General features: G+C 53.2%; 8 protein-coding genes across 8 annotated transcripts; 3 read left to right on the top strand and 5 right to left on the bottom strand.

Annotated features, from left to right (window-relative positions):
- Nucleotides 1–108: 108 nt before the first annotated feature.
- On the top strand, nucleotides 109–3,273 carry BDW47DRAFT_103218 (putative phospholipase A2 (PlaA)). The gene has a single exon (XM_024812026.1). The coding sequence runs from the start codon at nucleotides 348–350 to the stop codon at nucleotides 2,895–2,897; it is 2,550 nt and encodes an 849-aa protein (XP_024673547.1). The 5' UTR covers nucleotides 109–347; the 3' UTR covers nucleotides 2,898–3,273.
- Nucleotides 3,274–3,394: 121 nt separating this feature from the next.
- BDW47DRAFT_103217 (putative phosphatidylinositol-3,4,5-trisphosphate 3-phosphatase) lies at nucleotides 3,395–5,634 on the bottom strand. The gene is made up of 3 exons (XM_024812025.1): nucleotides 5,269–5,634; nucleotides 5,084–5,168; nucleotides 3,395–4,991 (listed from the first exon to the last, which is right to left on the bottom strand). The coding sequence occupies exons 1-3, from the start codon at nucleotides 5,269–5,271 to the stop codon at nucleotides 3,451–3,453; spliced, it is 1,629 nt and encodes a 542-aa protein (XP_024673546.1). The 5' UTR covers nucleotides 5,272–5,634; the 3' UTR covers nucleotides 3,395–3,450.
- Nucleotides 5,635–8,044: 2,410 nt separating this feature from the next.
- On the bottom strand, nucleotides 8,045–10,353 carry BDW47DRAFT_13575 (pentatricopeptide repeat protein; the record flags this gene model as incomplete). Its single annotated transcript, XM_024818294.1, has 2 exons — nucleotides 8,045–9,635; nucleotides 9,706–10,353. The coding sequence occupies 2 exons, from the start codon at nucleotides 10,348–10,350 to the stop codon at nucleotides 8,229–8,231; spliced, it is 2,052 nt and encodes a 683-aa protein (XP_024673545.1). The 3' UTR covers nucleotides 8,045–8,228.
- A 211-nt stretch (nucleotides 10,354–10,564) lies between these two features.
- BDW47DRAFT_103208 (U6 snRNA-associated Sm-like protein LSm4) lies at nucleotides 10,565–11,470 on the bottom strand. Its single transcript, XM_024812024.1, has 3 exons — nucleotides 11,246–11,470; nucleotides 10,987–11,178; nucleotides 10,565–10,901 (listed from the first exon to the last, which is right to left on the bottom strand). Exons 1-3 carry the CDS (start codon nucleotides 11,246–11,248, stop codon nucleotides 10,725–10,727), a joined length of 372 nt encoding a protein of 123 aa, XP_024673544.1. The 5' UTR covers nucleotides 11,249–11,470; the 3' UTR covers nucleotides 10,565–10,724.
- Nucleotides 11,471–11,678: 208 nt separating this feature from the next.
- On the bottom strand, nucleotides 11,679–13,616 carry hat1 (histone acetyltransferase catalytic subunit HAT1). Its single transcript, XM_024812023.1, has 4 exons — nucleotides 13,505–13,616; nucleotides 13,162–13,437; nucleotides 12,827–13,091; nucleotides 11,679–12,767 (listed from the first exon to the last, which is right to left on the bottom strand). Exons 1-4 carry the CDS (start codon nucleotides 13,521–13,523, stop codon nucleotides 11,804–11,806), a joined length of 1,524 nt encoding a protein of 507 aa, XP_024673543.1. The 5' UTR covers nucleotides 13,524–13,616; the 3' UTR covers nucleotides 11,679–11,803.
- A 494-nt stretch (nucleotides 13,617–14,110) lies between these two features.
- BDW47DRAFT_103206 (NAD(P)-binding protein) lies at nucleotides 14,111–15,337 on the bottom strand. Its single transcript, XM_024812022.1, has one exon. The coding sequence runs from the start codon at nucleotides 15,146–15,148 to the stop codon at nucleotides 14,132–14,134; it is 1,017 nt and encodes a 338-aa protein (XP_024673542.1). The 5' UTR covers nucleotides 15,149–15,337; the 3' UTR covers nucleotides 14,111–14,131.
- Nucleotides 15,338–16,154: 817 nt separating this feature from the next.
- Nucleotides 16,155–17,964, top strand: BDW47DRAFT_103205 (Mn(2+) transporter ATX2). Its single transcript, XM_024812021.1, has 3 exons — nucleotides 16,155–16,429; nucleotides 16,509–17,462; nucleotides 17,536–17,964. Exons 1-3 carry the CDS (start codon nucleotides 16,380–16,382, stop codon nucleotides 17,717–17,719), a joined length of 1,188 nt encoding a protein of 395 aa, XP_024673541.1. The 5' UTR covers nucleotides 16,155–16,379; the 3' UTR covers nucleotides 17,720–17,964.
- A 1,887-nt stretch (nucleotides 17,965–19,851) lies between these two features.
- BDW47DRAFT_124521 (F-box/WD repeat-containing protein) lies at nucleotides 19,852–22,031 on the top strand (the record flags this gene model as incomplete). The annotated part of the gene is made up of 4 exons (XM_024816273.1): nucleotides 19,852–20,280; nucleotides 20,361–21,001; nucleotides 21,078–21,789; nucleotides 21,846–22,031. 4 exons carry the CDS (start codon nucleotides 19,852–19,854, stop codon nucleotides 22,029–22,031), a joined length of 1,968 nt encoding a protein of 655 aa, XP_024673540.1.
- Between the last annotated feature and the right edge of the window lie 872 nt (nucleotides 22,032–22,903).

Raw genomic sequence — 22,903 nt, 5'->3', positions numbered from 1 at the left:
GACGATCTATTCGCATACATAAGGATGGTGTCACCGTGCATCTCCTGTGGAAAACTAGATATGGACGCGAATCCTCCTCTTTCCCACAGTACCATGAGTTTCATCATGTTATCTTCTAGCTCCATATTAATTCATCCCGTCCCCTCTAATCATTCAAACTGAGATCATAAGCTGCATCCATAGGAAGAAAGACCGGGAATGAACGGTAGATCACATGATATGACATCATCGGTAATCAACCTGCCAAGGCGCAAGGGTCCAAAAAGGCATCCGATCGCCAATGGTCTGGCCCACTAGCAGGTGCTTAATTACTCGCGATTGAGATTCTCCCCGTGCCTACATGTCGCATGTTCCCAACCTGTACCACACGCTTCCCTCGTTCGTCCATTATTACTTATTCTCGTTCCTTGTGCGGTACCCATCGGGCAATGGGTGCTGCAAAGGCATTTGGCTTCCGCTGGTCTGGTCCCCCAGTGGCTCTGATCGCCTTGGGAAGTGGAGCCCTCTACTCGTCTCGAAAGCGGACGCAGTCGCAGAGACAGGCGTATCTCCAGGCAGATCAACAGGCATGGCTTTCCACCTCAGCCTTGCTCGCCGCCGATAATAGCGGACAGGGGTCCAAGTATGGCAGCTCGAGCGGGGCCAATGCGTCGTCCTCGTCGTCTTCTTCTTCTTCCGAGAACTCTCAAGACTCGGCGTCAATATGGACCAGCATCCTGCAGAAATTGGACGGAGTGAAGCACTCTGTCGGCTCGGCGGACTGGATGGAAATCGATCATTTGAAGAACTACATCATTCCCGACTGGACCCACTTCCTCCCCGCGACGATGCAGAAACTCCAGCGTGAACTGGAGATGGCTCCTGGATCCCTTGCGGATGACATTTGGAAAGAGGCCCATGATCCTGATCTCAACCCGGAGATACTGCGCGAGGCCAAGGTGCGCGTGAGTGACAAGCTTTGCGATGACGAGATGGCGTTCCGGCGGAAGAGACGGGCGCATGCGGTGCACGCCCTTGCGTCCTACTTGGGCATCCCCGCAGAGGATATACACCCGGAAGATGTCCCGACCATTGCTGTGTGCGGCTCCGGAGGTGGTCTGCGCGCCCTCGTCGCCGGAACGGGGTCGTATTTGGCGGCCAACGAGGCCGGTCTTTGGGACTGCGTGACGTACACCGCCGGCGTCAGCGGCAGTTGCTGGCTGCAGACGCTGTATCACTCGTCCATCACAGGACATAATTTCAACAAGCTGGTCGACCACCTGAAGAACAGGCTGAATATACATATCGCATTCCCGGCAAAAGCGCTTGACCTTCTCACCACTGCTCCGACCAACAAGTATCTCCTGCGAGGTCTGGTCGAAAAACTGAAAGGCGATCCGGGGGCAGATTTCGGCCTGGTGGATATCTACGGTCTACTCCTAGGTGCGCGGTTGTTCGTCCCCAAGGGAGAACTCGCGGTCTCCGACGACGATCTCAAGCTGTCCAACCAACGGTACGGTCTCGCTACCGGAGCGCATCCCCTCCCGATATACACCGCCGTTCGTCATGAAATCCCCCTGCTCAGCGAGGACGATGGACCACCAAAGCAAAAACCGACCCCAGAAGCCCTGATCAAGAAGTCCAAACAAGAGGCATGGTTCCAGTGGTTCGAGTTTACGCCGTATGAATTCTTCTGCGAGGAACTAAACGCCGGGATCCCGACATGGGCACTTGGACGCCACTTCAACCAAGGGAAAGACACCACACTCGACCAAGATCTTCCCACTCCCGAGTTCCGAGTGCCCGGTCTGATGGGCATCTGGGGAAGCGCCTTCTGCGCCACCCTGTCCCACTACTACAAGGAGATCCGGCCCGTCGTTCGAGGTATCGCAGGATTCGGCGGCATCGACTCCCTCATCCAAGGCAAGTCGAAAGACCTAGTCCGCGTGCACCCGATCGACCCCGCCACAATTCCCAACTACGTCCTCGGCATGCGGGACCAATTGCCCTCGACGTGCCCCGAGTCCATCCTCCAGAGCCAACACCTCCGGCTCATGGACGCAGGCATGAGCAATAACCTGCCCATCTACCCCCTCCTGCGCCCCGGCCGAGACGTCGACGTCATCGTCGCATTCGACGCCTCAGCAGACATCAAGCAGGAGAACTGGCTCTCAGCGGTCGACGGCTACGCCCGCCAGCGCGGCATCAAAGGCTGGCCCAAGGGCGCCGGCTGGCCCCAAGCAAACGCAACCGCCAAGGAAAACGCCGAAGCCCTCCGCGAGCCGCAAAACATCACGCAAAGAGCCCTCGACGAGAAGATCCAAGAAGCCAAGGCCAACGACCACCCACCCAACAACAACAGCAAACCAGACCCCGCGACAAAAAGCCCCCACGAAACAGACCTCGACTACTGCAACGTGTGGGTCGGCACGACGCAGGAAAAAGTCACCGACGAAGAACCGCCCCCCTCAAAGCGCCTCTTCCACCCCGCCGACGCAACCGACCACGCCGAATCTGACTTCCACCTCATGCGCCCTGACGCCGGCGTCGCCGTCGTCTACTTCCCGCTCCTCCCCAACGACGACGCCCCGGACCTTCCGCACCCCCAGGCCCCCACCAAACCGCCCCTCCCCGCCAAAAAGGCCGCTGACCCTCTCTCCCCCGACGAAGTCAAGCTCCTCAACCCGCACCCCCGCTCCATCAACCCTGACATCGACGACTTCCTCTCAACGTGGAACTTCGTCTACTCTCCGGGACAGATCGACTCCGTCATCGGGCTCGCCAAGGCGAACTTCGCTCGCGGCGAAGACCAGGTTAAGCGCGTTGTGAGAGCCGTGTATGAGCGTAAGAAGGCGGATCGCTTGCGTCGTGAGGACGTCGAGTGTCGGCAGAAGTTGGAGGGGTTCGTGCCTCTTTGATGGGATGTCTTTCTGTCCTTATCTGTTGCTGTATTAGAGTGCGATGTTTGCTTAGATTGTCTATTGGTCGTTATTTCCAGTATATTGGATGCATAGGAGGGTCTGCCTGTCGCTTGCTTGCTTGCTTGCTTGCTCGCTCTACCTTTTATTCCTCTCTCGCTCTCTCTTTTCTCTTTTGTCTTTTTCGTTTTCTTCCTTTGTTCTCTCTGGTTTTGCAATTTATTTCCTGTTCATTCAGCGCCTACCTAAAGTACCATACTATCCATCAAATACCCACATTCTCATACGATATCACCACAAGCAGACAGTAAAAGCTTTCAAATTTGCGACATACGTGATCTAATGGAAACCCTCCACAATATATGGTTAATTCAAAGAGTCTATCTAAAACCCTACCTTCCAATGAACCGGCGGTCTCTCCCTCACAGGACAGATTAACGGAACACCAGGCTACGACCAAGTAAAAGACGGCACGCTGAGGAACAAATATATCAAAAGAAATGGCGGTCTATTACGCGTAGTATTACTATAATACATATATATATATATATACTTATTGTTGGTTCTTGTCGTCAGCCGGCTTGTCAGCCGGTTGAGGCTCAGCCTGAGCCTGAGCCTGAGTAACAGACGAGTCCACTTTCTGGCTCTCCTTGCCTTGATCAGACGACTGGGCAATTCCCTCCTGTGGAACGTTCTCGCTAGCAGACTCTTTATTATTATCCACATCTACCCTCTCATCACGCTTGAGCTGGCCAAGCGCCGGGGAATCGTCAGGCCGACTGGCGTCCTGAGCCACAGGTGGCTGATTCTCCTGACTACGCGGGGCCAAATGCGGTACATTCTCTTTGTGCGTCTCGTGGAGATGCCAGTCATCCGGCTTATCCTCCTGGATAGGCTCACCAGGCTGCGGAAACAGGATTGCCTGGCCCTGGACTGGGGCTTCTTGCACATCGGTTGATTTGCTCGCGTCTAGCTCCGATGCAGACGGATACCGCCAAACGACCTGGAGGCGTTCGAGAGAGCGAACGCCCTTCTTCGTTGTGCCCTTGATCCCGTCGAGCGCTTCCCACTCGGCTTCGAAGACACCCGAGTCATGCTTGTCGCCGCCTTCGAAATAGGCGTTGAACCATACGTGCGCGACGGACGTCACCATTGCCCAGCCTTTGTAGGAGGCTTTGCTGCGGCGCTCGAAGACGATGTTGACGTCTGATGTGGGGAGGATGACGCGTTCGCTGGGGCGGAAGATGTAGGCTGACAGGTGTTTGGGGTTCGTGTCATCGGATGCTTCGCTGGTTGGAATTGCGCCTGCGGTGGTGGATCGCGGGGGGAGCGTGCTGGATGGGGTTTGGGAATTGGTGATTGCTGATAGGGGCTCCTTGGGGCTATTGCTGTCCTCGCCGCTGCTGCTGCTGCTCTCCTGTGGTGTGGACTGCCCGGAATCGACGTCTGTGCGCTCGCTGTGGTGGAATAGATGGAAGCATTTGATCTTCTTGCCCTTGTCTTCGAACCCTTCCACCGCGGTTTTGACGCCGTCCCGCAGGCCCCAGACATGCAGCTCCAGAATCTCCACGGGCCGCTCAACGTACTTCTTGCCCATCTGGTTCGTCCACCGATCGACGTAGCGGACCCAGCGCAGCTGGCTGGGGATGCTGACGCCGGCTCCGAATCGGGCGCGCATTCGCCGCTCGGTGAACCGCTGCAGTGCGTCTTCAATTTTCCACCCTTCTTGGCTGATTAGATAGCTACACACGGCTGTGCCGCTGCGGCCTTTGCCGGCTTTGCAGTGTACCACCATCACCCTCTTCCCTTCTGGGGATTGTGGCTTATCCTGCGGTTCGATCCCCTGGAGCCAGTTGCGCATGCTACCCATCATGGGCGGGATGAGCGCGAACGGCGGCGGGTGATGGTCGGGCCATGGGTAGTGGTGGATGCGCCCGTATACCTCCTCGTCCGGGTAGCCAGTACCCTCCGCACGGAATTCCCAGATAGCCCAGTCCTTGCCATGTTTGGCGTCGAGGAAGCTGACTAGATCGTCCAGGGGGGTTCGATATGCGCGTTGCGGATAGTTGGTAGACGGACCCGACGTTGCGATGACTTGGGGAGGGTGGTTAGTAAGTGGAGAAATATATATCGATAAATATATAAAAATCGAGCGAGAATCGGAATCTAAGAAAATATAAACTCACTATTATCTGTAACATAGCAGAGATCGAGGCCTGCCTCTGGATGTCGCAGTCGGGGACCCGCGACAATCTGCCGGAGGATCGACGCCTGGATTGGTTGAAGCGGAGCAGGTCAGTCTCGGCAGGGGCTGAAGAACCGCATGACGGCAAGGGGGGAAAGATGGAAGGGAAAACAGAGGGGTACCTACCATTGACAGTGAGAAAGTATCGCTAATTGTAACACTGGACGGTTTTCTCCCTTGGCTTGACGGTCACCAGGGAAAGAAATCTCTCCTTACGGTCATTTGCTGAGTGGTTGAGACCGTCCTGGTGTTGGAATGTTGACCCAAAACCGGGCAACAAAAGGCGCGAGCGATCACTACTCAGTTCGGACACGGTCACAGGTGGTGAGAGGATGGAAAGGGCTAATGGATCCTCGTTCCTGTGGCTGTCTGGCCCGTGATTGAGGGGAACGATTTAAAAATGGAGAAAGATAGAGAAAGAGAAAGAGAGAGAGAGAGAAGAGAGAGAACTTCACTGGGGCGGAGTTGAGGCGCGTTGAATCTCAGCTTGAGGATCATTGGATGATGATGTCACCCCGGGGTTAGCCCCATACAAACCTCCTTTACATTCATCCTCCACCAAACGGAGACAAAACAACCAAAAGATGGATAGAAATGAAAACAAAGAAAGATCAATGGGTAGTTAACGTAAGGTAGAATATTATAATCGTAAATTGCCAATACACAGTTCCAATCGAATCATCACAGAGGTATAAAGTATTGCATGGTAAATAGTAAATCCGTCATTAAGATAGACAACAGAGAGCAAAAAAATCACCTGCGAGGGTAGAATTATGAGTCCGCCATCATGTAGACCAATCTGGAATACCTTATGATACAGGACAAACAGACAGAATTAGAATTCTGTGCGATAGCATTCGTTGAAAAACGCCAATCCGCTCGCATGAATTATGGTCACCTCATTCAAGAGGTCGAGAATAAGAATGATGATGATGATGATGATGATGATGATAATAAACGAGTGGTCGCATCAAGCGGGTGGTGTCGCCTCTTCTTCTTCCTCTTCAACCAGTTTCTTCCTCCTTAAGAAACTCCAAACGGCTTCGTCACGGGAATGTCAAAGTCCTTGTCCGTGGACGTGACGTTCTTCTCGCCACGCGTCCAGTGATCGTCAAACGGAGCCGTCTGCCAGTGGTGCTGGACCTTGATGTTCCAGTCGGGATAGACCCCAGGCGTCAGCAGGGATTTGATGTTCGGGTCCTCGCAGGGCTGGTATTCCTTCTCCGTAGTCTTGCCCGAGCAAGTCGTGTCGAAAGAAGGCGTATTCTCGGACTCAAGGCCGTGAACCTTGAAATCGTAGATGCAGCCGCCTGGAGAGCACCCGGTGCTGAAGTCGGACACGTGGTAGGTCAGGGACCGGCTGTCGCTCGGGTCGGTTTGCGTGTCGCGCTTCGCGGGCAGCGCGGACGTCAGACTGGCGACAGACAGAACGATTCCGAGGGCCGAAGTTAGCTGCATGATGGGCGATAGACTTAAGGCGGAGGGTTCGGTTGGTATGGTGAATAACACTGGAATACGCGCCCGGTATATCCCACGGGGGCGGGGGAAGAGAGTTGATAACGGGAGGGGTCGACGAAGAATTATTCTCTCGAATGGATGAGTCGAGGTTGAATGAATAATCGGAAGGAAAAGGAGTTGGAAGGATCCGGTCGAGGGGTTGTAGGTCTCCTGTCACGATAACAAATATCTGACCGGTATCGATAGTATTTAAAGACAATCAACAACACCACGGGATAGACGAATGCAAACGACAACAAATCGATGGCATCAATCAATCTGGGACCTTTCGACCGAATGAACGGTTCCTCTTGTGGCGAAGGAGTGGGTTAGGTTCAAATGATATACTTCTGATGAACAGTCAGATTGCAACTGGGCCCGTAACTACTGCCGGGTGGAGCCAGACGTATGGACTCTGTGTCTATCTCCCCATACATACCTACCCCATCGGGACGTGTGTCCCGTCGATCGGCTGGAATCCGTGCGAGGGAGGATTTGTCTTTCTGTCTCCTTTTCTCCCGAGACCTTTCTTTGCCTCCCATCGTTCCGTCTCGTCGTCACCGTGATGGTTCTTTGTTACCTTCAAAATTCGGAAACCGACTAGTGTGTCCTGCGAAAAGAACCGAGAGATCATTTCATTCCATCGTCATTGGTGTCACCCTGGGGCGTTCGACCGTGGAATTACATGGTGCAAACCCCAAACCACTCGGTATGTAGTTTGTTTGCATTGTCCAACGATTTGTTGCCTGAGCTGATCCTGGTCGGTGACGATCACAATCTAAGACATAGCGTATTAATAGCACCGTAGACAACCTCCGCATGGTCAGTGGCCATTTACAGTAGCTTATTTCTTGGCTGGGGTGTGGGTGAGGAGTGGAAACGACCGAGCGAGCAAACCATAGTTGACACTGCGGTGGAACGGTTTAGTTGATCAGGAGGAGCGGAAGGTCGTCTTCTTGGCGCTTGGTGCGGTTTGCATGCTGCCCATGACGTTTCATTAGGGGGTTGGGACGGTCGCGCCTCTCAGTAAATTTCGTAAGTGGAAGCTACCACGATATTTTGATCTTACGAGACATGGAGAGACCTGTGTTTGCTCAAACAATGCCACTCAGTTACATCTCCATGGTGGTACTTCAGGTGACGGTCACATGACCCAATGCGCCTGTGAAACCGCGAATACCTCGTTGTGGTGGTTGTTTCACCAAAGATCTAAAGAAAGCAATGAGGGTACCATTTGAATCGCCTCTGCAGTGCGATTCCAAGGCTACCCAAACTATCTCATTTTGATAGTGTGGTGAGGCGTTTGCATCATGGGTACCGTTGTCGTGTACGCCAATCCGCCATACAGATATGACTAGAATCACGTGATGACACAGGATACCCTGGATGATACAAAGATCGAACCATGGAGAGGAATTGAAGATACTATCGGTTGTCATCTCTGAACTGCGCCGTATTCTGCTTCCATGTTATCCGCCCATTACCATTTTATCAATATGCTCCAAGAATGCTAGCTAATGTACATGATGTGATGGTAGTATACTGCGATACTCTCATCGGCTTGTTGCCGTTATCTACAATGGGAAAGATCACTCGGATGGTTTTTTCTCATCCCCTGGGATGGGATCAGGAACGAGCCCCCCGGGTTTATAATCCATCCAGTCGTCCTCATCCTGAGCGCGGGCAATAGCCAAGCGTCTTCGCTTTCGCTTGCGGCGCTCCTTGCTTTCCGCGCGCCGCGCCTCCTTATCCACCGGTCTTGGTGTACGTTTTTGAAACTCCCCCGGAGACTCTGGCGGCCAATTAGACGGTCCTCTCTGCGTGAAGGGTGGATATTCTTCCGAGTATTCCCTCTGGCTGCCCCGGATCTCGGGGTGATGTCGTAGTTGCTGGGCGTATTCCCCATCGAGCTGAGAACAATGCTCGCGGATCTCGATGCGCGCGTCCTCGCTGAGACCCGAACCCCGCGCGAGTAGATCTTGGAAATACATGTATGCGGACTCGGAATTGCCGGCGTCCAGACACATGAGGATCAAGTGTTCAAACGTCGTGGTGTTGGGCACAACTCGGAGCGATGCCATCTCCTTGATTATGAACATGCCTGCGTCGGTGTTCTTCGCCCGTCGGCACATGCCGACCAGTGTGTTGAAAACACTGACATCGGCCTTGTCTGGACAGAGCGCGTAGAGCTCCTTGTAAAGTGTAACCCCTTCATCGAGGTAGGAAGAGTCGTGGAGAGCTTCGTGTTCGCAAAGTTCCAGGACGACGTGGGCGCACTTTAGCGGGATCGCATAGTCTGATGATTTCAGTTGTTTCAAAATCGCCCAGGCATCCCGCGGTTGCACCCTCTCCTGGATCATGTAGGTGAGAATGGCGTGCGTGGAGCTTGGTTGCAAGGCAATGCCTGCCGCGGCCATCCTGCACAGGACTTCGAACCCGGAGTAAAGGTCGCCTTGCACCACATGGGCTTCGGCAACTTTTTCATAATCCTCTGAGCTCAGAGGCATTTCGATCTCGGCTAGAAGCCGTATCACCGACGAAGCGAGCTCCGTGTCACCCGTGCGGGATGCCACCGTGAGGACATTTTGGCAGACGCCATATGACGGACGCAGGTATCCCAGCTCCACCATCTGTCGCCATATGTAATGAGTGGTTTCGTGGTGAGAAGCGGCACTGGCGGCATCCAACACGTGCCGCCACAGATCCTTTGAGATAGTATGCCCCTGGTTTACACGCAGTCGCATAAGCCGAACGATCTCGTCAAACTCCCCAAATTCACAGAGGTAGTAGATAAGCATGTTGTAAAGCCAGCCCTCTACTGATATATCTCTTCTCTCCATGTTTTCGATATGGTCCAACGCCAACTCAAATTGGTGTTCCCGCACGAGCCCAGCAGCCACGTAATGCCACCCCGCAGGACTCAAAGGCAACCATCGGTCTCGGAGGGTGCGGAGGATCTCATGACGAAAGATGTAGTCGGGATGGACAGCAAGAGACTAATATTTCGAAGGCTATGTCAGCGCCGGTGGGGTCTTCGTAGTAAAGGCTTCAGAACTTTGGACATACCTGTACCGCCGCATGAAGCGTGCCCGAATCCGCCGGGATCCCATTCTCTTCCATCTCCTCCAGCAACTGGCGAACCACCTCTGGCGAACCTCGTTCCGCGTCCGAATTGGCCAGGATCAATGCCCGGTAGTGTCGCGCGTCGGGTCGTACATGGCGGTCTCGAATGAGAATCCGTAGTATCTGCGTCGTACTGACGATGTTGGGGTTCGTCGCCGTTATATCCTGAAGTCTGTTTTCTAAGTATGACGTCGGTCTGTCCGCCAGCGTCTTGGGCACCCCCGGTGGACGTTTGCGTTGTGGACTCGTAGACGAGCTTTCTGTCCCTGGGAACGTGCCGGCATCGTGTTCGAGAGTTTCGTCCGCATTGGAAACATGGGGGTTCCGATCTTCCTCTGGTGACACATATCCGCGACTTCCTCGTAAATTCTGTTCGTGTATGGAGCGGCTACCGTGAAAAGCGTTGGCGGAATTGCTGCTGAGGCATCTTCGCGGGGATGCGGAGATCGAGCCGGCGAGAATTCCGGGGAAGTAATTGTTGCGTTTCCCCCTCAAGAGAGGTGTTCTGGCGCAATTTAATGGCCTGGAGGTAAAAGATGGGCATAGGCAATACCAAAGCCCATCCAGAACAAGTGCCTTGCGAGACATCCCAAGTTCCTAGCAAGTCAAGTTCAGCGGAGGGCGCAGATCTAAGAAGCCGGGAAAAAGAGCAACGCGATCACGTGATCTGGTGCTATCCGCCTCAGTGGCGGGTGCATGGAGGGTATCGCGTCAGGGTATAGCGATCTATTATACTAGATTACTGCGAGGCAGAGGTCGTCATGGGAGATTTCGAAGCAAGTAAAAAAAAAAAAAAAAAATAGTTCCTAATAGCAGGGATTCCACGGAAAACAATACAGAGCCACATACGCCAAGGCCATGCTCAACTAACATGCCAAATAGACCTCGCTAACAAAGTCCCTATCCTCTGTCTCCCCGGGGGTATCTATCCTCATTGATCCTCATTCTATTCAAGTGCAAATTCATACCTGATGTCCACCCCGGCCGCCCCGGCCCCTACCGCGGCCGCGGCCGCCACGACCGCCACGATCGCCTCGTCCACCTTCCCGGTATCCACCCCGGCCGCGATTCTGCGGCTGGTTCTGTTGTTGCTCCTTGACTAACTCGACAATCTCTTCGGGGATTCGAAGGTACTTAATCTGTGGGGTATTAGCTGAGTGTGCGCGATGATAAGGGCGACCGAGGAAGGGGGGAGGGGTGGGGGTGCTCGCAGAACCAACGTACGTTATTTCCTCTGATGTAGACCTCGGGGAGTCTGAAAAATCGATCGCCTTCCGGGCTGGTTTGAACCACCTCCTTCAGGATGAGGTTCATCCAGTTGTCGCAATTGGCCAGATGTCCGTTCAGCGTTTCGCCGTTCTTGAGTTCCACCAGCATCGGGTGGCCCTGGGCGGCCGTGAGTAGACCTAGAGGCAACTGTCATGCGTTAGCGATATGTCAAGCACAGCAGCGTTTGTGTACACTGAAGCAATAGGCTAGATACCATTGTAATCGTGATCAATCAAGGTAAATTGTGTGAGAAGGTTGGTCGAGATTTGAGGCAATAATATGGCGGGAAAAGGCTTGCGAGTCGCAAGACTAAGAAGTAAATGAAACGGCGATAGTGGTAAGCCAGAAAGTCAAAGGCAGGAGATTGAGACCCCTCCAGTATACACAATGTTGGATATGATCACCAACGAGCTCCGCACCAGCTTCAGCGACGGTGATCACGGCATGGAGATTTCGGAAGAAAAAGCCCCCGGCACCGGGCGTCGGGCTGCATAAGTTTTTTAGTAAGCCGATGCGCTCATAAATAGTTAATCCTAGCTACGCCTGTATTACCTTTGCTACATGGAACTAATTGGAATATTCAGACTTCACATTTTCTGGTCAAGGTCCCTTTACAATTCACTGAGTATCTGTAATGGGCCGTGGAGGCATAATTGCCCAATATGTGGTCAAAAAGTAAACACAAAAGCCGTGTCAACCTCACGTTTCGTAAAGTTTAGGATTACATCAAAGGTTTATTAGACAAGACAAAAGCGAGTTCAAAGTTCGTGGGTTACACCTTTGGTCGCTTGGCTGTGGCCGGATCCTCCTCTTCCTCCTCGTCATCTTCATCATCTTCGACAGTGAGTTTACGCTTGTTCCGTTTGTCCCGTCCCGAGCTGGAACCTTCTGCGGCCGTAGTGGTTTGTAGTTCACCCGCCTCGGCTTCTTTAGCCTTGAGGGCTTCCTCCCGGGCTTCAAAGACCTTCAGGAGCGCAGCATATCCCTCTTCCACATTTGTAACAGTGTCCTCCAGCGCTTGGACGCGTTCGCTCACGTCCATTTGGATGAGCATGTCGCGCGACCGCTTGTACAGACGCTGCTTGGTGAGCATCCGCCACCAGTAATAGCGCCGTTCGTTAGGGTCCTCTGCGTTATACTTCCGAATCAAAAGACGTGCCATGTTGGCACCGCCGGTATGGCGGTTCTTAGGTGGAATCTGGGCCAGGAGGAACATTTCCAAGATGTGGGAAAACTGCGTCGACTGGATCTTGAATGTGGCGCGGATGTCTTGTAGAGCTGCGGTGGGGATGAGAGCAGAAGTCGGCACGCGGCGAGGTCGTCTTTTCTTGGTTTGCTCGTCGTATGGATCGGGGTTGATGTTCACATTGTGTTTAACGAACACTGGGTGCAGAATATGATAATCTGCGGTGTCGCGGAGGGCATCAAAGGCTTCATTCGGGTCTTCGACGGTCAACTCGACGATGGTTGGATCAGCGACGCAGGCATCGTGGATGGTTGTGTACAGATGGGTGCCGTGTCCTGAGCCTTGGTGAGGTGGGAGGATCAGAAACTGCGAGATTCGCAGTCGTGATGGGAGATTCGCGAGATCCAGCTCCGCTGGCGGGTAGGGTTTAGATCCATCCAATGTGTCTGTCGTCGCGTCCCTCCGATATAGCCACCAACGATATGTCGTCGCATACCCGACGATCGAGTACTGCGAGGCGGACGGGGTGGGCGGGGTGACCTTCTCGTAACTATATACTGTCAGCTTGTCCTGGTAATATATTGAAGAGGGTCGGGAATTGGGCCTTACACAAAATAGACCATCCATCTTTTGAGCGTCCACTCAGGATCGTCTGTTTCTAAAGGTGTCCCAGCTTCGATAAACAGTGACACCAAGACCTGCGCACGGTCCAAAAGCCGTCGCACTTCCGGATTCGCGAGCGACCCAGCCCAGATTTCATATGATCGTCCCCGAGTGACATAGCTGTGCACAAGTTTTCCGGGAGGCACAAAGTCCTTCGCATCTTTATCTTCTTGGAGTGCTTTCTCGTATTCGGGAAGGGCCGTGAAAGCCTCTGGACGTTCGCGGGATAATATTGTTAGCCCAGGCGCAGGATCGCAAATAGTACTGATCGTGCAACTCACCTTCCGGGACGAATGGCTTCAGCGTCTTTAAGAGGTCGACCGGGACGGCGTCCCCCACGGGCTTAAATTTCTCGTCGTAAGAGATATGGACTTGGGGGCGGAGATCATGGGCGGCAAACCGCAGGCGGATGATCAAGCCTCTGTAGCCAAAGATCTGCTCCTCATCTCCGAAAATTGGGTAAGTGAACTGCGGGTGAAAGCTGGAAAGTGTGGTGGGTTTCTCTTTGCCGGGCTGGACGACAGTAATATGAACGGAGTCGTTGGCGTCGCAAGACCCTGTGGATTTAATCAATTCCGTCAGTAATCTTCTCGACAGAAGGATGGGAGAAGGGTTGATAATTACAGTCGCCTTCGCTCGCCATGGCTACAAAAATTGTAGAAGGAAACCAGAGAGTGTGTATGGTGGAGAAGAAAGAGGCTGTTAGAAAATGATGGCGATGATGTCCGTCTTTGATGAGGATCCTCAAGGCGCGTGGAATCGCGTTGCGCGGGAGCTGGGGAGGTTATAACCTTTTCGGGCCTAGCGTCAGATCCTCACAAATCAGGCCACAACTTGAGGTAGCAGACAATCTTGTTGAACATACTGACTATTTTGCTTATTGTACTTACCAAGCTAGTCATTATGATATTGTTATATTGAATTCACCCTCAATACAATTGCCCTTTCCTGTAGTACTCTTTGTTAGCTTCTGTCATGCCTCGCCTTCCTAACAGCCGGATTCCATCATTACAAGAAGCACTTGTAATTCCTTTCGCATACTTCAAAACTAAGGTAGGCGGTCTTAGGGTTAGATAGCGGTGACATGGATTTAAACCAATGCTCGGATAAACAGGGTTTGTACTCCGTAGAAGCACGTTCGTGATTGTACAAGGGCATCATCGAAGTGACTATAGAAGTAGATCGTCACAGCATGAGAAAAACCTCAACTTTATATGAAAACATCTAGTAGATTTAATTTGGATCTGCAAACTATACATCAGACTTATCATACCCATACGTCTTGCTCTGTGTCTTCACAAAATCCTTCAACCTCTCCTCCTTTTCTCGAAGCTGTGGGGCAGTGAGGGTCCCATAAGCCTCATTAGTCTGCTTGACCACCTTCTCCTTCCACTCCGCCCCCTCCTCATCCAGCAAGTTCACCTGACCCAATCCATCCCAGACATGCTGCACCGTCCCACTCAACTTCTCCAACAATTCCCCGATACCCCCCGGGCCACCACCCTGCTGATAGCTCTCAAACACGCCATTGCCCGCCCAGCGGGGTCCCAGACTCGCCATGAGGATAGTGTCGAGATCCTTCACGGACACCACATCCTCCTTGACAAGGTAGCACGCTTCCCGCAGCAGCGCGAACGCCAGCCGATTCCCCACGAATCCGGGAATCTCCTTGCGGATCACGACGGGTCGGTGCTTCGACCCCGGGACGGAGAAGTATCCGTGCACGAAGTCCACCCGTTCCGTCGCGGTTTCGGGCGACGGGACGATCTCCAGTAGAGGCATGATGTGCGGCGGGTTGAACGGGTGCACGACGAGGAGTCGCGTCTTGTCCTGCAACTGGGCCTGCTGCTTCGACGCTGGGATCCCCGACGTGCTGGTCCAGAAGTGTGCGGTGGCGGGCGCGATCGCCTCTACTTGCGCCCAGAGGGACTGCTTGAATGGGAGACTCTCAGGCCCTTGCTCTTGGATGATGGTTGCCGAGGCGCAGGCCGTCTCTAAGGAGGTGTGGATGTGTAGACGTCCAGCGTCGATTAGCGACCGGACTGCCCCCTGGCGGGTACTGACATCTTCCGCGGTCGACTCTCCTGATTGCTCCGGCTGAACTAAGAAGTGCGGGAGCGTGTCGAAAAGGTATTGCTCGAAATCGGGTCTCGTATCGTAGACGTCTACCGTTGTGTTGTCGCGGGCGAGATGGAGTCCGGCGAAGGACATCCCGATGGTCCCTAACCCGATCAATGCGATCCGTTGCGGGGCGGTGGCATCGGACATGATGTCTTTCTTGATGGTGCAGGGGGAGCAAAGGTTGTCGATCTGAAGAGGTAGTATTGACTGACGGTTCGTTGTTTAAGCTGACGACATTCTGCCCAGTTTGCGGGTGCTAACCCGGCTTTTATAGTCGGTCCCCGGTAAAGATGGGACTGTTGAGAATATACCGAGGTAACCCGAGGTAGTGTGATTCACCTGGACATACATCCAATAGGAACCATATGGATATCAACCTCATTTTATAGATAACAATGACTGGTCAGGACAGGATGTGTCTTTCTCTCTCTATGTGACTTCTCTTCATACCATACAGGTTCGGACCAGGAACCGAATGCCAGATGCATAACCCAGCCTGCATGACGGACGTATTCGTTTAACCGTGTCCGGTTAGTCTCCCCGGGGAATCATCCGGGATAGAAGGCTTGGAAACCACCTTCAAGACTGAGCTTAAGGACGTTGCCTGCAAGAAGCGGAGTAGAGTTGTTTCCGGTCTGCCTCTTCCGTCTGATGGCAAACGCCTCATGCATGATTCGGATTTACTAGCCGAGGCGACCATTACTTCATGTGGACATTCGGCTTGTAAGGTAATCCGTAGTCGCGGGTTTCAGTCATATCCAACATTTAAACTTGAATATCAGGGTCAACTACGATGACACCAAGTACCAAGATTGATTATAAATGATCTAAATGATCAATCCGGAAGTGGATGCTCATCATTCCAGATTGATGAAATTGAAGTACTGCCTGTCCCTGGCGGTGAGGGTGGGTCTGACCAGTGTCTGGGCTGGGCCGGGAGCGATAGTTGATTGAATCTCTTTCCAACTGCGGCGGATCGCAATATTAATCGGCCTGTCTACGCGCCACACGTCTTCGGTTCCTGCAGTACCAAAGAAGTACCACTAGTACAGTACTCTTGTCCCTTAGAAGCTCAGCCCAAAGATACTACCTGGATTGCCTTGGCCCTGTGTTCCGTCTCCGTATCTCCGTCTCTATCCCGTGTCCCACCGGAAAAGGACAAATCTGTCCCCTTCCTTCTATTTCCTCCCCTCCCCCCCCCCCACCCTCAAACGACCTTCTTTCAACAAAGAACACAATCAAATAACGGTTCGACAAGGGAGCTAGCATCATCGTCAGGAATAGTCGACTTTGCGCTCCCTGGGATAACTGTGGTATTGGCACAATGATCGAGATCCTCTAAATCAAAGACCAAACGCTTAGGGACGAGAAGCCGATCATGGAGGGACTCTTTACACTGCTCGCATTGGGCATTGTGATGGCAGTGACGTGAGTCTTTTCGTCTTTGTCTTCCGCTCTTCCCGCTCGATACAGGTGGCTGACAATTCTCTTTTCGGTGGTGCTGCAGGTCCTTTGTTGTGGGATCCTTGCCCCTTGCCTTCACACTGTCCCCTTCGCAGCTCAGATTGATTTCCTCCATTGGCATGGGTGTGTTGGTCGGCACATCCTTGATTGTTATTATTCCAGAGGGCGTCGAAACTCTATACAGCGCGACCGCTGCGCCCAAATCACACAAAGAAATTAGCGCCCGCTCGGCCGTCAACTGGCCGCGCAACGATATCCCCGCCGTCGCGGACCCTCGAATTCACAATGTACCGCAAGTCCGCGACTTATCCGACTCGACTCTACACGCTTCCGAGGAAGAATATGGTCTGCCTCCTACGGTGCGCGTGACCCGCGACACCTACGAAAGAAAAGAAGAATCATCGTCGAGCGATCAGACAGAGGAGGGCCATGAGGACGAAGAGCGCTCGCCCCATGCCTGGATTGGAATCGCGCTCATTAGCGGTTTCATCTTGATGTATCTTATCGACAAGCTCCCCGAGTTCGCCGCCTCGTCCAAATCAGAACGAACACCGTATCACATTTCTTTGGACAATTTGGGGTCTGGACTACGGCGCAACTCCTCGCCCTCCCGGGAAGGGGGGCTCCTTAACGCTGGGAACGTGCCTAGAAGCAGCCACAGCTTTGCCACGACCACGGGTCTGGTTATCCATGCCGCAGCAGACGGTATTGCCCTGGGGGCCTCCAGTTCCGATACGGGCCTCAGTTTCATCATCTTCCTCGCCATCATGGTCCACAAGGCCCCGGCATCCTTCGGTCTCACATCCGTTCTACTGAAACAGGGCATCTCCAGCCGTGCTGCGAGGGCACATCTGTTGGTGTTCAGCCTGGCAGCCCCCGTGGGTGCCTTGGTGACCTTCCTCTTTGTCCACATCATGGGTGGAGGGTCGGATAGTGACGAGACCGGCACGCACTGGCGGACTGGCATCCTTTTACTATTTTCGGCCGGCACCTTCCTGTGAGTTTGGCACCCTTTCCCCCTCATCATTTTGACTATTATAAGAGTGTACTGACGGATATTTGTTTGATAGGTACGTTGCTATGCATACGATGCAGGAAAACAGCCCCAACTCGGGATCCCGAGAGATCCAGGTCAATGGATACGGCGATCCTCGGGATATACCCGACAAGTCCGACAAGTCAATGCGAGACCTGATCGCCTCGGTGATTGGCATGACGCTGCCGCTCTTTCTGCAGATCGGCCATGCCCATTGAGCCTTAGACCGCTCCCTCACATCTCATCCCATTCTCTGTCCTTATACGTCAACCTCGTCCGACATGGGCAGAGGTCATCACGCGGAAGCAGAACCGGGAGGTTAGCGCCAAGGTTTCTCTTGATTCAACCTTCCGGAGCTCTCGCCTTATACCCGAGACTCATATGGTGCAATCTATACTTTTTTTTATTGTTGCGTGGATCCGTTCCAAGGTAGTCATTTGACGTCTGAACCTGGTCATCGATTTCAATAGACTCGTCACGTTGACGTATCGCCGTAAGCCTCACAATTCCCGTAGCCGTATATAAAATAAAAGTCCGGTCGGCCGCTGTACAAGGTGTCAAAGAAGAAAAAAAAAAAAGACCCGGGAAGAACCAGATGCTGGGAACCAAAGTCAATTTATAAGAGAAGCCACCATCGGTATCTGATAACAAGCATCCGTCCACATCCAGCATCACCGACCGTTTCTCCCGTTCCTTGGTTGACAGCCGCGGGGAAATCGGACCAGAAAAAAGGTTAACGAGAAACCTATTGATAACGTCGAATTTGTTTGCCTCACGAGTCCGAGGCCATCCCAGCCAAGATCAACTAGCCGTACCACCTACTATGTTTATTGGGAGTCTCATCGACTTCCACCCGAGGACCGTCATTCTGTCTGTTTGCAGCGGAAGCTCTGGGGGTATTGATTTACCTCCGTAGACAACGCCTCCCGGTCCATCCTGACCCCTGCGCCGCTCTCGAAATTAGCTAGACTTTTAGCCTTGCAGGGAGAGTCGCCCTCGTGCAACCGGGGCTGTTTAACTCTAGACACGCTCCACACGAGGAAAAAGTGGAGAGGCGCATATCAGATCGTCGTTTTCCCATCTCCATCTGTGCACTGGGGCGTTGGGAGAGCTCGGGTTCGGATGGGTCGGGGATGTTTTGTTCCAGGCGAGGAATAGACCGTAAGGAATGAAATCAAGAGGATGACAAGAGACCACGAGATTTGTTGATCCTATTTGCGACGATATTGTTCCAAGGAGAGGGGAGAAGTAGGTACCGGATGGTCACTATCCCCACTCCATACTATATCTTCAATCTCTCCCTCCATTCTCACGGTCTTTCCCTCGACCGGGCTTGATCATCTCCATCTGGAATTCAACTAACTCCGGTTCTCCACCCAGCAAGTTTGCCAGAGTGGATCCCTCATCCATCCTCATTCAGCGACTTGACTTGGACGACTAATCAGTAACTAATCACTCCAAAGGTCCAACCAGCTAAAACGCTGACTGCATGCTTGGCGCAGTTTCCCTCTGGCTGTGACAACCAACACCTGACCTCTCTCTTCTCTCGCTCTCTTTCGTGCCTTTCAAGGTCACGCCGTCTCATGATCCCGACTGGTCTTTAGCAGGTTTCTTATTCTTCTTCTTGTTTGAGTTCCTTTTCTTGTTCCTTTTCTTGCTTTCTCTTCGTCGCCTTGTTGTAGTTGGTCGCAGAGTTCAATCATCGGATTCGTTCTCTCTCTCTCTGCCTTTCCATCTCAACTCAGGCTTTCTTTTTTTTTTCTTTCTTTCTTCCCTTCCCTTTTAATTCCTTTCTCCACCTCTTTGGTTTTGTATTCTTCTTTTTTACTTCTTCCCTACTTTGGGCTTTATTGGATCTAAGTGTTCTGTCCTTGGGTACCCTCTTGATCCTGCACGCCCATACTCCCGTCACTAGATTAATTTGCTGGTGCCATCATTCAATCATCATCGCCTATCCTACCACACGCCCCCCCCTCCCCTATTCTCCGGTTACCGCCAGCTTCTCCAACCGCCTATCGGGGGGCAAGCCCACTTCGTACCTACCTCTCTCTCGCCTTCTCTCTTTTCCCTTCGGTTTTCCCCCTTTATCTTTCTTTCCGTTTTCTTTTTATCCTCTCCTCCTTTCACGATTGTCAACTCTCGGTATCTCTCGTGTCCGGACGAAATCGATAATATACAACCCCCCGTTGGACCCTATGAATGAAGCAGCCTCGAGAGAGTTTGGTGCAAGGATCCATCGATAATATTCCCCTGAAGCTTTGGTTCGGTGGCTAGGTTTAGCGGATGATCCGATACAGCAACGTCGCAGCCCAGCGCCTGATAAATCTTCGTCGAATCGGTGACCAGCGGGATGGATACGCGGACTCTTTCCGAGCAGCTGGCGGCTGCCCATTCGCATTCTCAATCATGTGCGGCCAAGGATTCAGTCGCGTCGCTCGCCGGCAACCACTCGAGATCACTGTCGTCCTCCAATAAGACCCTCCCTTCGCTCCCTCCCAACCTGTTACCCTCGGCTCCGGCTTCTCCTCCCACCCCGGCTCCGAGTCCGACCCCTCACCACCGACCCCCCCTGTGGGCGTCCACCGACGAGGATGACGACGCCTTTCTCCTCAACGCTCGCATCCAGTTCAGTTCGTTGTCCAACCCCAAGAAACAACGGTTCTTGGAGGGGATCCTGGGTCTCTGTGATAGTCAAAATCTCAGTTTTGTGTCGAGCTACGTGGGTCCACGTTTGAGGAAAGACCCCTTTCTGGTTTTTCCCGACGAACTGTGTCTGAGGGTTAGTTTGGTTCCTGATGGCGGCGGTCATTCTTTTCCCCCTGATTCGAAGGTGGCGCTAATCATCTCCCTGCGTCTTAGGTTCTCTCGTTCATCGACGACCCCAAGACCCTCGCACGAGCATCTCAAGTGTCATACCGGTGGCGAGATCTGTTGTGTGACGATATTACCTGGAAGAACCTTTGCGAAAAACACGCCTACGCATCGCGGAGGCTGTCGGACGATCGAGACTTTGTCGACCCCTTCCACAACCAGTCGCTTCACCCGCTGTCCAGTTCAACTTCTATGGGAGCACTGCGGAGAGCCTCCCACTCATCGAATCTTCAGTCCCGGGGCGGTATCTCCACCCTCCCACGGTCGTTGTCCGGAGACTGGCTCTCATCGGCCTCTCTCCCGTCACGGAAACGCCGGAGTCGACCGCTGTCTTACCGATCGCACTTCAAACAAAAATACATGGTGGAGTCGGCCTGGAATAGGGGTGGGCGGTGCACCCAGCGGCACATCACTCCTGACCAAGGGGTAGTGACCAGCTTGCACCTAACCCCCAAATACATCGTCGTCGCATTGGATAATGCCAGGATCCATGTGTATGATACCAACGGTGATAATCAAAGGACCCTCCAGGGGCATGTAATGGGCGTATGGGCGATGGTTCCGTGGGATGACATCCTTGTGAGCGGGGGTTGCGATCGGGAGGTCCGGGTGTGGAACATGGCTACGGGGTAAGCGGCGGCCGGGAAAAAAAACCTTCTTTGTGCGCAGAATGACGTGTGGCTGACGGGCATGAACTTTGTACAGGGCTTCGATGTATCTTCTACGGGGACACACGTCCACGGTCCGTTGTCTCAAGATGTCCGACAAGAACACGGCTATTTCCGGATCCCGAGACACCACCCTGCGGATATGGGATCTGGCGACCGGCACGTGCAGAAACGTCTTGGTCGGGCACCAAGCGAGCGTTCGATGCCTCGCGATCCATGGGGACCTGGTCGTGTCCGGCAGTTACGACACGACCGCGCGTATCTGGACGATCAGCGAAGGACGGTGCCTACGGACGCTGTCCGGTCATTTCAGTCAGATCTACGCGATTGCATTTGACGGTCGGAGGATAGCAACGGGCAGTCTGGATACCAGCGTGCGGATCTGGGACCCGCAGTCCGGTCAGTGTCAGGCCATCCTCCAAGGACATACTTCGCTCGTCGGGCAATTGCAGATGCGTGGCGACACGCTGGTCACCGGAGGATCCGATGGTTCTGTTCGTGTCTGGTCCCTGACAAGAATGGCGCCGATCCACCGACTGGCCGCCCACGACAATAGCGTGACGAGTCTCCAGTTCGATAGCTCTCGCATCGTCAGCGGCGGGAGCGATGGCCGGGTCAAGGTGTGGAGTCTGCGAACCGGGCAACTCCTCCGGGAACTATCCACCCCCGCAGAGGCGGTCTGGCGGGTTGCGTTCGAGGAGGAAAAAGCGGTCATCATGGCCAGCCGTTCCGGTCGCACAGTAATGGAGGTCAGTCTCGCTTCTTGCCTTGCTAATTTCCGCAATGGACCTAACTCTTCCTGTAGGTGTGGACCTTTTCGCCACCCCCCGAGGAAATACGTGACGAAGCGGCGATCATCGAGAGTGCCTGCAGTACGCCAGGGTTTGTTTCAACAAGTAGCAATCAGCGCCAGCTACTGGGTTCCGACCCTACACCAGCGCTCTCCCATAGCGACAACGACCATTCGATGGAGGATGCCCCGGCGTCCTGATCATCCCTGCACCCATGATTGAACGCTCGAATATGACAGTCATGTATTTTCCTTTTCGCCATTCTCGTTTCCTCTTGACAACACGAAGGAGCATCAACCTCCTTTGTTCTACGGCTTTCTGGGGCTCCGGCGGATCGGACAGTCGCGGGGCCCCTGGCCTACTATAATCTATCGTGGAAGGGCCGCATTTGCATTTCTGGGTGTTGGTTATCACTTCCTTCCTGCCTTATCCTCCCTACCCTATTGCCTCCTCTCTCTCCCTCTCCCTCCCTCTCTACCCCCCTCTCACTCTACCCACTATTTTCAATCAAACGAACCAACATCTTGGAGTTGTGGGAAGTCCTCTACTTCTATCCTGGGTTTTTTTTTTTTTGCGCGTGCTGGCGTATAAACGGTAGCCATTCCCTTCTGGTTCTTGGCGAATTTCTAAACTGGACCTCGTTTTTGTCTTTTTTTTTTCCCGCCTGTCACCCTTTTCCTGTTATACAGAGATACCCACCATCAGGGGTTTGATATACTTTGTCATCTACCAAAGAACGAAATATGCCATTTTTTTCTTTCAAGTTTGTTGACGGATGTATGTGACCGGGAAGTATGAAAGGATATAACTACGGTAGCTTGACTTCCCACCTACGTAATGTACCATCTTCTACAGTACCACCATCCCTCCCCGTATCTAAGCGATACCTACCCCACGTGTACCGTAGTCCTCACGACCCGCGGGGAGCCGTAAACACGCGAATGGGACAGACAGCCATGACGCATGAGATGAAGTACCCAGCAAACTAACTACTAACATTCTAGATATAAGAACGCCACGAACGGAACGAAAGAACCGGTCGTCCGTTTAGAGGAGCTCCCCCTTTCCCCGT

This window comes from Aspergillus candidus, assembly GCF_002847045.1.
Source record: "Aspergillus candidus strain CBS 102.13 unplaced genomic scaffold BDW47scaffold_13, whole genome shotgun sequence".
In the NCBI taxonomy this organism is placed as follows: Eukaryota; Fungi; Ascomycota; class Eurotiomycetes; order Eurotiales; family Aspergillaceae; genus Aspergillus; species Aspergillus candidus.
The sequence above is the reverse complement of the archived record's forward strand: the minus strand, read 5'-3'. Positions and strand labels throughout refer to the sequence as shown.

Coding starts and splice junctions, on each gene's coding strand:
- BDW47DRAFT_103217 (XM_024812025.1), bottom strand. Junction 4,992..5,083: donor CTGCTATGTTACAGATAATA/GTGAGTTTATAT, acceptor ACCCTCCCCAAG/TCATCGCAACGTCGGGTCCG.
- BDW47DRAFT_103205 (XM_024812021.1), top strand. CDS start 16,380: ATGGAGGGACTCTTTACACTGCTCGCATTGGGCATTGTGATGGCAGTG. Junction 16,430..16,508: donor GGCATTGTGATGGCAGTGAC/GTGAGTCTTTTC, acceptor GTGGTGCTGCAG/GTCCTTTGTTGTGGGATCCT. Junction 17,463..17,535: donor TTTTCGGCCGGCACCTTCCT/GTGAGTTTGGCA, acceptor TTTGTTTGATAG/GTACGTTGCTATGCATACGA.
- BDW47DRAFT_103218 (XM_024812026.1), top strand. CDS start 348: ATGTTCCCAACCTGTACCACACGCTTCCCTCGTTCGTCCATTATTACT.
- hat1 (XM_024812023.1), bottom strand. Junction 13,092..13,161: donor GAAGCCATTCGTCCCGGAAG/GTGAGTTGCACG, acceptor GCGAACGTCCAG/AGGCTTTCACGGCCCTTCCC. Junction 12,768..12,826: donor AGATGGATGGTCTATTTTGT/GTAAGGCCCAAT, acceptor GACAGTATATAG/TTACGAGAAGGTCACCCCGC.
- BDW47DRAFT_103206 (XM_024812022.1), bottom strand. CDS start 15,148: ATGTCCGATGCCACCGCCCCGCAACGGATCGCATTGATCGGGTTAGGG.
- BDW47DRAFT_103208 (XM_024812024.1), bottom strand. Junction 10,902..10,986: donor TCTACATCAGAGGAAATAAC/GTACGTTGGTTC, acceptor AATACCCCACAG/ATTAAGTACCTTCGAATCCC.